Source organism: Tamandua tetradactyla, chromosome 19 (genome assembly GCF_023851605.1).
Source record: "Tamandua tetradactyla isolate mTamTet1 chromosome 19, mTamTet1.pri, whole genome shotgun sequence".
Taxonomy (NCBI): Eukaryota; Metazoa; Chordata; class Mammalia; order Pilosa; family Myrmecophagidae; genus Tamandua; species Tamandua tetradactyla.
Window position 1 is genome coordinate 51,974,087 of NC_135345.1, and position 15,772 is coordinate 51,989,858.

Genomic DNA, 15,772 nt, shown 5'->3' on the forward strand with positions numbered 1-15,772 from the left:
AATTAAAAGAACCTGGTCTTCTGGAATTCATAATGGAGTGATAGAATATGTTTTATAATTGATTGTGGTGATGGTTGCACAACTTGTGAACATCCTAAAAGCCATTGACTTGTACACTTTAAATAGGTAAAGTATGTGTGAATTATATCTCAATCAAATTGTTAAAAAAATATAATATCAGGAAGTGATGAGTGCTGTGAAGAAATGTAAATCAGATGGGGGAATGGATAGGGAGGTGAGGGTAGACCTCTCCGATCAGGTGACATTTTTGTACATGAAGTAAATTTTGGACCTTGGGACATCAAGGCAGAGGTAATGGTAAGTGCAAAGACCCTGAGATAGGAATTTACTTGATAACATGCAAGGAAGAATGTGGCTGGAGTGGAGTGAGGAAGGACAATGGAATGAAGTAAGTCATTTTATGTAGGGCCTTATAAGGACTTCTTAAGAGCTTGGGTTTTTTTGCTAAGTTATGCTGTAGTAACAAATGTTCCCCAGAATCTCAGGGATTGAAATAAAAAATTGTTACATGTCCTGTCCAGGTTGGGAGAGAGGTCTCTGTCCACATCATTGACATTCTTGTCTGCTGTCAGAAACCCACGGCCTTCTTCTGTTTTTAGAAGGAAGGAACAAGGCAAGTCTAAATAGTGGTGTCAGTTAAAGTATACCCTTGCTTTAACAATTTTTTTTTCTTTTTCCATATCATTGAATAATGATGTATTAGGAGTAGGATGAGCCATGTTACCGGTGACTTGGAATACTCCTAAGCATTCCACATTGAGTCTCATTTAGGGAGGCATGGCCCTGCATGGCTAAATCATGCTCTTGTTTTGTCATAGAAATATTTAGGATGAATGCTGATTTTGATAACCTTTATTAGTTTTATTCAACTTTGGTTCACCTTTTTAGCAATAACAATGTCACTATGCTGTTCTCTCTGCCCCCCATAGCCTTTAAAGATGTATTTAATAATTTTTCAATAAGCAAAGCAAAATTGCTTCTGGTCCATGGACTGTAATTTAGTTAATAATAGGATACTTTTGTGAATCTTTAGTTACCAAAGAATGCAGTGTACTTGAATTAACACTGGGTGTCATTCTATTATACTGTTGTATATATACTGAAATAAATATAATCTTTCTCAAAAAAGTGGATTGTTTTAGATTTAGTCAGTTTTGGTATCTTTTTCTTTAATAATTTAATTAACTTGGGGTAGGAAATAGGAGGTGTGAAACCCATTTTGGAGATAGATTGACATTTTTTGTCCTGGCCAGAAATGAGCTAGAACAGAGGAAGGAACTTTGGACTGGGAGTTAGAAGATGTAGGTTATTTCCAGCTTGACCGCAGTTAGTGGTCTGACCCTGGGAAGTCACTTCACCGGCTTGAGCTGGAAAAATGAGGGGACTCGAACAAAAGGACATGAAATATGAGTGCCCCCACCCTCATCTACTGCATGCGCTCCCATTGGTTTTTACTTACAGTGTAATCGTACTTTATAGAGAGGTTATTTTCTAAAGCTCATAAGTAAGGTGAAAATCACCTGTATCAAAATACTTCTGAAAATACTTTTAAAAGATTGATGTTGGAGAGTGTCTCTCAGGTAATTCCACCATAGTCAGTTCTTTCCTCCAGTCTTGGAACAGATCATTGGCTATTCAGTTGAGCACCAGTTGAAACAGCTGGCTTGCATTTAGAAGCCATTTCACATGTTTTATGAAAAATACATCTCTCTCTTTTTTTTTTTCTCGTTTAGTCCTTTATTTTAGAAGAAACATTTCTAAATTCTTAAGTGGTCTTTTTTTTTTGATAGAAAGTTGGTGGTTTACAGAACAATCAGCATAAAATACAATATTTCCATATACTGGTGTGGTACACCCATATATCGGCGTGGTACATTTGTTACAATTGATGAAAGGAATTTTTATAATTTTGCTATTAAGTATAGTCTATGGTTCACTTAGAATAGACAGCGCATTGTGTTGTGCAATTCCATGAACTTTAAAAAAATTTTTATTCTAGTACCATATATATAATCTAAAGTATTTCGTGTTAACCACAAACAGATATATAATTTAGTGCTGTTAATTTTGTTCGTAGCATTCTACCAACACCACCATCCATTAGCCAAATTCTACTAACTTCCCAAATAGAAACTCTATACATTTTCAGCATTAATTCCCTTTTACCTATTCCCACCCCATCCCCTTGTAGCCTGTATTCTAGATTCTGACTTTGAGTTTGCTTTTATTCTAATTATTTTGTATTAGTGAGATATTTATCCTTTTGTTTTTGGCTTATTTCACTCAGCATGATGTCTTAAAGATTCATCCATGTTGTTGTGTTGTATCAGAACTTCATTTCTGTTTTGACATAAGATCTGTTTTATCTGATATGACTATAGTTATCTCAGGTTTCTTCTCTTTACTACTTGCATAGTGTGTATTTTTCCATCCTTTCACTTTTAACCTTCTTGTGTCTGGATTTAAGGTGAGTATCTTGTACACAGACAGCATATGCTTGTGACATGCTGCTGCTGCTTTTTTTTTCTCTTGGGTAGGCGCTGGGAAACAAACCCAGGTCTCCAGCATGACAGGTGAGAACTCTGCCACTGAGCCACCATGCCCCACCCGACATGCTTTTTTATCCTTTGTGCCAGTCTCTGCCTTTTGAATGGAGAGTTTAATCCATTTGCCTTTAAAACCACTACTTATAGTGCAGGACGTCATTCTGTCATTTTGCTGTTTAGTCTTTGTAAACTATACACCCTTTTTCCCTCCTCAATTCTTCTGTTAATGCCTATTTTCATTTTTATTTGAATTTTTGTATTGTACTATTTTGAGTTCTTTTCATTTCTATGTGGATATAATTTTCATTTATTTTATTTGTCGTTACTATGAGGTTAAAATTTAACATCCTAAATATACAATATTCATATTTGATTTGATACCAACATGTCTTAAATAGCATATACATATAGTGTTCCTATACTCCTGTCTCCCTACCTTTTTTTTTGGTACTTGTAACAAATTATATCTCTGTATGTCATATTCCAATACCATAGATTTATCATAACTGTTATGTATGTGCATTTTAAGCATCTGTAGAAAGTGAGAAGTAGAGTTACATACCAAAAAATAAAATATAATATTACTGACATTTATAATCACCCAAATGGTTATTTCTTTGTGTCTAGTATCCTTTCCTTTTGTTCTGAAGGACTTCCTTTAGTATGGCTGTAGGGCAGGTCTGGTGGTGATAAAATCCCTCCATTTTTGTTTATCTGGGAATGTCTTATTCTCTCCCTCATTTTTGAAGACAGTCTCACCAGATATAAAATTCTCGTTTACATTTGTTTTCTTTCAGTAATTTAACATTTCAACCCTCTGTCTTCTTTACACCATGGATTCTGATGAGAAATCAGCATTTATCTAATTGGGACTGCCTTGTACTTAACACGTTGCCTTTCTTTTGAAGCTTTCAGAATTCTCTCCTTTTCCTTTGCGTTCAGCAGTTTGATGATTATGTATTAGGGTGTATTTTTGTTTCAGTTTATCCTGTTTGGTGTCCTTTGGGCTTCTTGGATATGCTTATACATGTCTTTTGCTAAGACGGGAGTTTTCTTTTATTGTTTATATGAATATTCTTTCTGTCCTTTCGCTCATTTTTCTTCTAGGAGTCCCATGATGCATATATTGCCTGATGATGGCCTGATGATGTCTCAGAGATCTCTTAGTCTCTTTTTCCCTTTTTAAATTAATTTTTTTCTTCTTTCTGCTCCTCAGCTTGACTCATTTCAGTTGTCTTGTCTTTGAGTTTGCTGATTCTTTTATTCTGCCAACTACCAGTCTGTTTGTGATTCTGGGAATTTTTCTGGAAATATTTCAGTTATTGAGGTTTTGAACTCCAGTCGTTCTGTTTGGTCCCTTTAAAACTTTTCTCTCTCTTTACTTAGATTCTTATATTGTTCATTCATTATTTTCCACATATTATTTAGTTCTTTCTCTGTGTTTTCCTTCATCACCTTGATCATACTGAAGATCTTTTTTTTTGCATGGCCAGGTACCGGGAATTGAATCTGGGTTTCCGGCTGAAGATCATTTTTTAAACGTCTTTAATCTTCTTTGTTGTGTCTTACTGGGTCTTTATCTTCTTCTTTTTTTTTTTTTTTGATGGTCCATCATTTCCTGTTTCTTGTCTTATGATCTTTTGCTGAACACGTTACATTTTGCCATTTTAAAATGTTAGCTCTGGGATTTATTCCTTGAGATGTCTGTTTCTTGAGGTTATAACAAGCTGGTGATAGGACAGAGATTTTCTTCAGTGTCAGCCCACCTATCAGGAAGGTCTGCCCAAGATGAATGTAAAAATACAGGGTCCACCTGTCTTTTCTGGACCATTGCCTTCTCCTGGGCTTGTGCTTGTTAGTGGCCTTAAGAGTTCCCCTGCTTACAGGAGTTTGAATGTTCCCTCTACCCTAGGAGAGACTCCTTCTCCTGAATGTACCACTGCAGAACTTAAAGCAGGGGTCAGCCCTTGTCCCATGCCATCCACCTCAATTGCTTCTTACATACTGTTTTCATAGTCTCAAGTTGCTCTTTTCCTGGAGGGCAAATTCTGAGAGTGGTGCACACCAGAGAGGAGTTTTCCTAGTCAGTCTTTCTCAGCTGGAACTAGGCCAGGGACCCACAAAGGGAGCAATGGCTGGCTCTAGATTTTCCTAGACAGGGGATGAAGGAAGGGCCAGGAAGGGCACCCTGCACTTCTTCCACGGCTTCCCAAGGCTGTGCTTTCTAGACTTACCCAGCAAATGCAGCCCTTCATAGCTCTGAGGAAGCATACTATCTTAAATCTTTTCCACCACCTTTCTTTGGGGTGGGTTGGAACAGAGTTTGCCCTCAGAGCGGGGACTCCAAAGATCTAAAAGAGCTAATCAAAAGCCATGATCAGTGATTGACTTGTGCCCACCCTGATCTTGGGGAAGTGAATTTTTATGTCCCTTTCTGACACCATCATGCTGTGCCATGGGCTCTATACCAGTGTTGCCTACTGTGAGAGTGGGGGAATGTCATGGCCATGTGGAGAATGCAATTTACTGTAATTTACCAGCTTTCTCTGCTCTACCCTGGAAGCTTTACAATGTTTTATTGGACTCCAGAGTTTCCAAATAGTTGATTCAAATAGTTCCTGACTGTTTAATGGTTGTCCTGGTAGAGGGACTGATTTCCTGGAGTTCCTTAATGTGCCATCTTCCCACAATCCTGCAATGCATAACTTGAAATACTAGAATCGTATAATGTTATGAGATGCAGAAAGTATGATTTGCATGTGGAAATTGAGCCTGACTGAAGGACTAGTGAATTCATGTTTCTTATCTAATGCTCATTAAGATGAACGAAGGGCAGTTGTCTGAACAACTGACATTTTTTCCTCTCTCCTTCCCTTTTTTTTTGTTTATCAGCTGAATGAAGTTTGAATTTGTGAGAGTTAAACGTGGATTTGGTGCAATTCCACCATATTCAGGATCTCTCCTCTCTGTCGCTGTTTAACCTGAGGCCCTAATCATTTCCCACCTCAGTCATTTCCTGTGGTTCCATTACTCATCAGCCAGAATCCACACCACCTATACTATATACGTACCCTAGAACGCTATTTCTAAAAAACTCTGATTAAAACATTTCTTGGCACCAAGACTCTCACAGCAATGCTAATGAAACTTCTCTAATGTTCTGCTTTGTCAGAGGTCAGTGAAGTAAGTACTCTCAGGGGCCTGGGAGCATACCTCACAGCATTGAAACTTCTTATAATTTTATGTCATTGTCATGCTTTATTTTCTTGTAAAATTGCTTTAGATGGGTAGAATTGAGTAGAGTTGATACTGCTTTTTTTTTTTTTTCATATTTCAGGTGCAGCTTCATTCAGTGTTCCAACATAGTTACATTACACTTAGGTATTATTGTGCTGTCCATTTTTGAGTTTTTGTATCTAGTCCTGTTGCACAGTCTGTATCCCTTCAGCTCCAATTACCCATTATCTTACCCTGTTTCTAACTCCTGCTGGTCTCTGTTACCAATGATATATTCCAAGCTGATTCTCGAATGTTGGTTCACATCAGTGGGACCATACATTATTTGTCCTTTAGTTTTTGGCTAGACTCACTCAGCATAATGTTCTCTAGGTCCATCCATGTTATTACATGCTTCATAAGCTTAGTCTGTCTTAAAGCTGCATAATATTCCATCGTAGGTATACGCCACAGTTTATTTAGCCACTCATCTGTTGATGGACATTTTGGCTGTTTCCATCTCTTTGCAATTGTAGATAATGCTGCTATAAACACTGGTGTGCAAATGTCCGTCTGTGTCTTTGCCCTTAAGTCCTTTGAGTAGATACCTAGCAGTGGTATTGCTGGGTCGTAATCCATTCTGCCATTCTATGTCTTTTGATTGGGAAATTCAGTCCATTAACTTTTAGTGTTATTACTGTTTGGATAATATTTTCCTCTACCATTTTGGCTTTTGTATTATATATATCATATCTGATTTTCCTTCTTTCTACACTTTACTCCATACCTCTCTCTTCTGTCTTTTCGTATCTGACTCTAGTGCTCCCTTTAGTATTTCTTGCAGAGCTGGTCTCTTGGTCACAAATTCTCTCAGTGACTTTTTGTCTATAAATGTTTTAATTTCTCCTTCATTTTTGAAGGACAATTTTGCTGGATATAGGAGTCTTGGTTGGCAGTTTTTCTCTTTTAGTGATTTAAATATATCATCCCACTGTCTTCTAGCTTCCATGGTTTCTGCTGAGAAATCTACACATAGTCTTATTGGGTTTCCCTTGTATGTGATGGATTGTTTTTCTCTTGCTGCTTTCAAGATCCTCTCTTTCTCTTTGACCTCTGACATTCTAACTAGTAAGTGTCTTGGAGAACGCCTATTTGGGTCTATTCTCTTTGGGGTGCGCTGCACTTCTTGGATCTGTAAATTTAGGTCTTTCATAAGAGTTGGGAAATTTTCAGTGATAATTTCTTCCATTAGTTTTTCTCCTCCTTTTCCCTTCTCTTCTCCTTCTGGGACACCCACAACACGTATATTTGTGCGCTTCATATTGTCATTCAGTTCCCTGATCCCCTGCTCAAGTTTTTCCATTCTTTTCCCTATAGTTTCTGTTTCTTTTTGGAATTCAGATGTTCCATCCTCCAGTTCACTAATTGTAGCTTCTGTCTCTTTAGATCTACCATTGTAGGTATCCATTTTTTTTCCATTTTTTCTTCTTTGTCCTTCACTCCCATAAGTTCTGTGATTTGTTTTTTCAGATTTTCTATTTCTTCTTTTTGTTCAGCCCATGTCTTCTTCATGTCCTCCCTCAATTTATTGATTTGGTTTTTGAAGAGTTTTTCCATTTCTGTTCGTATATTCAGCATTAGTTGTCTCAGCTCCTGTATCTCATTTGAACTATTGGTTTGTTCCTTTGACTGGGCCATATCTTCAATTTTCCGAGCGTCATCCATTATTTTCTGCTGGTGTCTGGGCATTTGATCAGATTTCCCTGGGTGTGGGACCCGGCTGGTTGAAAGGTTTTTCTGTGAAATCTCTGGGCTCTGTTTTTCTTTTCCTGCCCAGTAGGTGACGCTCGTGGCGCTCATCTGTCTGCGGGGCCCACTAGTAAAAGATGGTGTGGCTCCTTTAACTTGCCAATCCGAATCTCGCAGTCGGCCCGGGAAACCGCGCGTGGGGGGGGGGGTCGCCGGCCGCTGCTTTGGGGAGTGCTGGTCCAAGTTGCCCAGCTGGCCCGAGACACCAGGCGTGGCGGGAGGGCCCAGCTATCCAACGTTCCCAGTCAGACCGGGGAGCCACGTGCATGGAGGGGACCCCAGTCGCCAGCCGCCCAGGCCGGGAAAACGCGCGCCCCTCGGGTATCTCACCGCAGTGGATTCTCCCTGCCTGTTCAGCCGTTCCAGAATGGGGTACGCTGTCTTTTTGGTCTCTGTCGTGGCTCCGGGAGCTGTTTCGTATTGTTTCTGTTTCTTTAGTTGCTTTTCTGGAGGAGGAACTAAGACCCGCGCGTCTTACTAAGCCGCCATCTTCTCCGGAAGTCCTGAGGCTGGGGTTTTAATCCACTCATGATGAAACTTCTTTCCTGAGGCTTCACTCCTGTCTCGGCTCTGCCCCATTCTCAGAGGGGATGATTCATCCTTTTCGGATAGTGAGGATTTTTAATACACTGAAGGCTGTATAAACTGCCAGGGGTGGGGGTGGGTGGGGCAGGGGAGGCCAAGCTTTCACTGACTCAGACAAACGTATGTAAAAACGGATCGGAGGATGCCTGTAAATGTGCCATCTTATCCTTTTTCCTCTTTCTCTCCCTTGATGCTGCTTTTGAATATTCTATTTTTATCCATTATATGCATATGTCCTAGTGACCCTGCTGGAAATACAAATCTTTAGGAAATTAAATTCTTTAGCAGGATTCACAGGTCCTCATTTTTGACCTTTGACTTCCTTTTTTTCATATATTTAAACAGTTTCATTCACGCACCATGCAGTCTGTCCTACGTGTATAATCAGTGGTTCTTGGTATGATCACATAGTTAAGCATTCACCACTAAAATCAATATGAGAACATTCTCATTCTGGGAAAAAAAATCCCATGCCCCCTGTATCTCTCTATGATTGGCATTTAGTTTTGGTATTGTGCCTTTGTTATAATTAATGAAGGAATATTACAGTGTTACTGTTAACTATAGATCGTAGTTTGCATTAATTGCATTTTCCCCATATATTACCCTATTATTAACACCTTGTTAATAGTGATGTATGTTTGTTCTAGTTCATGTAAGAACTTTCTTATGTTTGTAAAATTAATGCCATCATCATCCACTCAGGATTTTGCTAAGTTATACAGTTGCAGTTTTCATCCTCTAGCTTTCCTTCTTGTGACGTATACGACTCTAGCCTTTCTCTTTCAAACATATTCTCATTCAGCGTTGTTGCTTGTACTTACAGTACTTTACTGCTGCCACACAATATTGTACTATCCATTTCTGAACCATTATAATCAACCTTCTTAAGCACTTGGTACTCCTTAACCATCATTTGCCCTCTATTTCCTGATAATTGTGCTCTCAAATTTAACTCCCAGGGTTTCCTTATTGTAGTTAGTTCATATTAATGAGACTATATATTATTGTTCTGTTTTTTGTTTCTGGCTTATTTCACTCAACATAATGTCCTCAAGTTTCATCCATGTCCTTGCATGCATCATGACTTCATTCCTTCTTAGCTGCACAATATTCCATCGTTTGTATACACCACAATTCATCCATCTATTCATCACTTGATGGACACTTGGGCCACCCATCCTTGGTAATTGTGAGTAATGCCACCACAGCCATTGGTATGCAAATGTATATTCATGTTCCTGCTTTCAGTTTTTACGAGTATATACCTACTAGTGAGAATGCTGGATCATATGGCAGTTTTATACTTAGCTTCCCAAGGAACTGTCAAACTGCCTTCCAGAGCACTTGCCTTCCTTTTTTTTTTTTTTTCATGGACAGGCACCAGGAATTGAACCTGGGTCTCTCCGACGAACTTGGGTCTCCGGCATGGCAGGCGAGGTATCTGCCACTGAGCCACCATTGCACTACCTGCTTTCCTTCCTTTTGAGTCTCCTCTTTTACTACATTCTCACATTTGAAGAAATACACATTTAAAGAAATGTGAGCAAGTATGCAAATACTTGAAATGTCCTGAACATAACAAATTTAAGCCTTGGTGACTTTATACCTGCATTCATTCATTGAATATTTATTGAGCACTTAATATGTAGTAGGTATTATTCTGTGGGATAGGGATACAACAGTGAACAAGATCAAGTCTTGGTCTTCATAGAGCTTACATTCTAATGCAAGAAGAAGATGACAAACTGATACATGATGTCAGGTAGTACTAATGCTATAAAGAAAAGGAAAACAAAGTGATAAAGAGCAAAGAAGGGGTTCTGTTTGTAGGTCAGGTAAGAGGATGTAAGGAGGTAATATTTAAATGGCAACCTGCTGAAGTGTGTATGCTAGTCATGCCATTATTAGGGGAAAGAGGGTTCAAGGCAAGCGGAAAAGCATGTGCAAAGGTCTTGAGGGGTAAGCCTGCAGGAAGGATTTGGCTAGAACATGAGGTTGGAGAAATGAGTAGAGGCAAAACATGTGGGCCTCTGATCCCAGGATGAGGTCTTTCCTTTTACCTTGAATGCCTTCCCCATCCATTGCAACTTTTGGGCTGGATTGCAATTAATTTTATTTTGTTCTAAATGCTAGGTAGTTGCCCCTTTAATTTTTGAACCATGTTTGTTTACCCCATTGAATCAAAATGCCATTTTATCATATTTATCTGTTTCCATGTACATTAGTACATACATATTTGTATCAGTGCTCTTCCACTGATTTGCCTTCCTGAAAGTACCTTACTATTATAATTACTGTGTTTTTATACCAGGGCTCACAAACCACATTCCATTGGCCAAATAAAGTTTTATTTCAGTGCAGCCACTCTCATTTGCTTATGTATCATTTACGGCTCCTTTAGAACAACAGCAGCATAGTAGTTGCAACAGAGATGATATGGGCCACAAAGACAAGCCAGTAATGCTTACTGTCTCCAGCTTTGCAGAATAAGTTTGCCAAAAACACGTATTGGATTTATGGTTCATCTGTTCAGTGCTAGGGCAAGTAATAAACCTTGAAATCTAAAATAGATTTTATATTCTTAAGGCAAATATGTTAAGGATAAAGATCAAATGCTTTACAGAGAACATATTCAGGAAAGTATTAGCTGAATCATAAAAATCTCCTTCTGCTCATATTTCAATTTCAAAGGATAAATTAAAGTTAACTTTATTCCATGATCTAATGACTTTCTACAGAAAAGCAGTGACTGGTTTGACTCTCCTGCATAACATGCAAATCCTATACTCTGAATTATAAGCAATGAATGACTGTGGAAAAGCATAACCTGTTTGATAAATAACTTGGTTAAATTTCTTCTGATTATTTTGAAAACAGTCAACAAATGCTGACTGAGCATGTAATTCTGGGTTTTTGTAATTACCATTTGCTATGACCTATATAATACAAAGAAAGAAAAAAAACGAATGCCACCAATAGGGTCAATGTCCATTTCCCCCAAACCACCCTAGGGAGAGTACCGTAACAAAATGCAGAGAAAAAAATATTAGGAATAAAACAATTATTGGTAAGTTCTGAAAATACATGCCAACCAAAAGAATCAAATTTAAAAAGCAACAGTCCTAATGGAAGTTTACTCCCATAAGACAGTCAGAAACAGAATTTAAAAACATAAAATCAAAAGGTCCCTTTATATCAGAAATAGCCACTTGTAAAATATAATTAGAGGGAAAAATCTCAATTATAATAGCAACACTAAGCAGTAATACATACAAGAATAAACTTATAAAATATGTAAGATACAATAAAAGTTTACTGAAAGATAGAAATGTAGAGACACATGATATTTCTTGAATCCAAAGACCCAATATAGTAAAGTGTTTGCTTCTCCTTTCACATTACAAATTAAATGCAATTGAATTCTTATTCCCCTGTACCTCAGTTTCCCACTCCTAAACTCCTCAGTTTTCCCTAAGGAATGGAGAAAAAAAGGGAGCTAGGACAACTAGGTAGATTGATTGTAAGGTTCATCTGGAAGAATAAACATGTTACAATCCCAAGAAATTCTTAAAGAAGAATGAAGAAGAACCTGCTTGCCCTATCAGATACTAATACAGATCATAAAGCAGGGTTAACCTTTGTGAATTTATCTTTAATACCATTTTTGTCTGTTTTCCCTGAATTTGTGTCTTCTCCTTAAGCGTGTTTGTACCCTAGGGAAACTAAAGAAAAAATTATTCATGTTACTCGTTTCTTTTCTTTTTCTTTTTTTTTGTGAAGCAATGATGGTGGTGGTTGATGGTAGGGATGGATATGGAAATGGAGAATTGCTGACATACATTATGTGATTTATGAAATGAACGTTTTTACTGTCATTGTAGAATGAAACTTCATATATTGAATTTGGTCTTAAACATTCTTGTATATTTTTTCAGTGTGTTAAGACTGTATACAACCATCATTATGCACATCAGTTGGTGATGCGTAAATATAGTAATGCCCTTATAAGCCGTAGAGATATTTTGGGCCATATACCTCAGTCACGGAGGACCGCTGACGCTGACTCTGGTGTCTTCTGGAATGCTTGGGCTGGACTTGGGGAGAGTAGAGACTATTTTAGACGTGGTGTGGAGAATGGTATAAGCAAATATGGTGATAATTGCTATCTTCTGTTGAGCACTTACTAGGTACCAGGCATTGTAATGGGTGTCTGACACATCTAGGCATTATGATAGGTGCCTGGCATATTCTTTCATCCTTGGAGCACCCCTACGCGGGAGAACTTCTTAACCTCATTTTGCAGGTAAGGAAGTTGAGGTTTAGGTTAGTCACTTGTAGACCTGAGATTTGAATCAGCTATAGATTCCAGAGTCAGGTGGAACAGTGGTATTGCACAGTGGTATTTTGGTAAAAACTGTGTGTGCATGTGTGTGCCCATACCAGTGGGTGTAAGGAGGGCAGTGGGTAGAATACAGGTTTGGAGAGAAGGGTTATATGTGGAATGATGTGGTGAAAGAAGTTTGGAAAGATGGGTCAGGCCAAGCTTGTGAAAGTCCTGGAATTCCAGATTGAAAACCTCGTGTTTTCCATCTTTAGTACTTACCTGTATGAAGGAGGGAGAAGGATTTAGCACTTAAATTTGTTTAAATTCTGTTATTTGAAGTTTGACAGTGAATTAAGAGGTGAAATGACAAAGCATAGCCTGAGGCAGGGTGGGAGGTCAGGAGATCTCATTGCATGAAAGATCTTTGGCAAGTCCTTTCCACTCTTCCATTTTACACAGCCTGTTGAAAAGAGAATCTCAAGTCTAAATTTTCTGTTTTTTTTTGTTTTTTGGGGAGCAGAGTTTAATTTCTCTTTCAAGATGTTAATGTAATATACTATTTGTCTTCCTATTTTTAAATAGAAGGAGTACAGAAAGAGGAATTTTGGCTTGGTGATAGGTGAGGGTGCTCCAATCACCATCCACCTCTTCCAGGTGCTGAGAGGGCTGTAACTTCTATCTTTAGAGACCACTTTCTCTGCTTGTTAAATATAAATAAGTAAATGCATACATCACGTAGGTACATACACACCCCAAATGCTTTCTAACCTTCTCTGTGGAAAGTTCAGATTTTGCACCACCTTATGTCATCATTATTTACCTTAAGCATAGCTAGACCTTTCATATACCACCCATTAAACACATGTCTTTATTTGAGGCCCTTTTAAAGCTAGAGGCCCTACTCTGGGTGAGGCTTAGTCAAAAATTCTGGTTCTTTGGATCATTCTTGATGGATGCAACTGTGGTATCAGGACACTGGTGGCTGCTGGGCAGGCCAGAACTGCGTAAGTATTATGTATACGCCCTGCTGTTCTGGCAGTGACTTGCATGAATATCAGGAACTCTGTAGACTACTGTCCTCTCTGCCCAATGAGCTTACCTAAAACTGGATCCCAACATGTTTTAGAAGAAAAAGTAAAGTTTTCTTAAATACTGGTGGGGAAATCAGCTTGAATTCAGGATTCAGAAAAGTAGCCCAGGCCAGAGGGTCCATGCCCAACACAGACAACTTATATTGTAGCATCTGCTCTTTTTATCTGATACGTGTTCCAAGGAATCCATTCCAGTAAAGGAGGAATTTTTTTTTGTTTTATTTTTTTTTCCAGAGTGCGTAACTTGAAGATGTTACAGTAATGAGTTATCTTTTCAAGGTCGCCTTCAGACTAACCTTTATGATAGGAAAGAAAAGGGACTGACATAAATCCTGATAATTTATAAAGATGCTTCTTTTGATGTTTATTCAATATGAAATTATTGGCACGCTTTTTACTCATATTTGCATAGCTTAATACCGATGCAAGTTATACTTAGATTTATATTTAGGAAAATTGAAATTAGAGAGCCAGAAGCCCAAGGGTTTCAAATGAAACACATTTCATTTGAGATGTGTTTTCTATTTGTGTGACTTGTTTAGTTTGCTAATATTTTTGATGCTTTTCAATTAAATTCATGTTCATTGATGGTAGAATTTTATATTCACTGAATATTTTTGTTTTACCTTAGAATTCACTGAAAAATATAATGAGCTCATTCACCTCAGTATTCTGAGGTGGAACAACTTAATTTGTCTTGTGGGTATGACTTATGTGTAATTCTGAAATTATTGGAGTTGATATGTGAATACATTCATTAATTTGGACATGTTTCTTTAGGAGTGTGATTTCTGCTTCTGTATTTCTGATTCTGTTGTATACTTTAATCATGCAGTGCTTGTAAGTAACTCTTCAGTTTGGTTTCTAACCTCTCAGATTTGGAGCTTGCAAGATAGCTCTTTGATTTGTCCTTTTGTTTAATAGGAGAGGAGAGGACTTAGTTTACATTTTTGCTCTCTCTGTTGTGTAAGAGCCAAGAAAATATATTGTAAGGAATGCCGAGTGGTTGAGATTCTTTTCTGCTGTCTTCTTGCCAGAAGCTTTTGCTTACCATACCAGTAATTCTGGAGTAGAGAAAGGGAAAGTGAACACATTTCATTTGAGATGTGTTTTCTATTTGTGTGACTTGTTTAGTTTGTTAATATTTTTGATACTTTTCAATTAAATTCATGTTCATTGATGGTAGAATTTTATATTCACTGAATATTTTTGTTTTACCTTAAAATTCACTGAAAAAATATAATGAGCTCATTCACATTTGGTTGGGAATTTAACTGTCAGATTTTATTTATAGGAGAAAGGTCAGATGCATGTTGTATTTTATTTAATATGTATTAATTTAATTGAGATAATATTTAATTATATCAAAGTGTATTATCTTCACTTCTGAACTTTTTAAAATAGTCTTTTTTTTGCAATATGAGAAATAAATGACAATGAATTTCCCCTTTTTCTTTTAAAGACTTTCAGCTGAACTCTCATCTCTCAACACTGGCAAATATCCATAAGATCTACCACACCCTTAATAAGCTAGTAAGTCTATCTTTTAAAGACAAAACTGCCAACTATTTAAAGTAGTTGTTTTGTGTAGGTTTGCTCAATAAAAATTTTAGATTGTGGATATTAAGATATGAGCTGCTTATGAAATTGTTGAATTTTAATACTTGCTGTATGCTATGTAATTTCTTGGTAATAATGAACATATTTCTTGCAGAATCTAACAGAAGACGTTGGCCAAGACGATCACCAAACAGGTATCTGTAAATGCTAATACTATTCTGTTTTTTTTATTGAGGCAAAATTCACATAACATAAACCACTTTAAAGTGTGCTGTTCACTGACATTTAGTATATTTACAGTGTTTTGCAACCATTACCTGCATCTAATACTATTTAATAAACTTCCTAATATAAAGTTCCTATGAAGTAGAAATACTAGCTGAGAATGCTCTATGTTGTCTTAATACACTCCATTAACAGGTTGTTACTTGATTAAGGATGTTTTTCAGGGTATAGTGGGGATGGCCATGTTAGAGCTTTTCCCAGTAGGAATTCCGTGTTAGGACTCTGGTTTATGACAAAGCACTTTAATGACTTTAAAAGGGCTGGGAATTCTCACTAGTGGTTTTCAATATACTGCATCTCAACTGAAGTATCTTTGTCTATCCTAAAAAGCT

The 15,772-nt window shown here is 37.5% G+C and overlaps 1 protein-coding gene across 17 annotated transcripts in view; it reads left to right on the forward strand.

Moving 5' to 3' along the window:
- The window catches only part of DCUN1D4 (defective in cullin neddylation 1 domain containing 4), a 144,116-nt gene that overhangs the window by 34,182 nt on the left and 94,162 nt on the right, over positions 1-15,772 (forward strand). For 7 of the 17 annotated variants that reach the window (XM_077136834.1, XM_077136836.1, XM_077136848.1 and 4 more), the window contains 2 exons: positions 15,058-15,128; positions 15,310-15,349. The exons of 1 other annotated variant lie outside the window; for it this stretch is intronic. In XM_077136834.1, the coding sequence (XP_076992949.1) occupies positions 15,058-15,128; positions 15,310-15,349 (111 nt within the window). Of the gene's footprint in view, positions 1-542; positions 635-12,357; positions 12,484-12,506; positions 14,436-15,057; positions 15,129-15,309; positions 15,350-15,772 lie in introns of those variants that run through there. 9 more of the 17 variants (XM_077136840.1, XM_077136842.1, XM_077136841.1 and 6 more) reach the window with 4 other exon arrangements.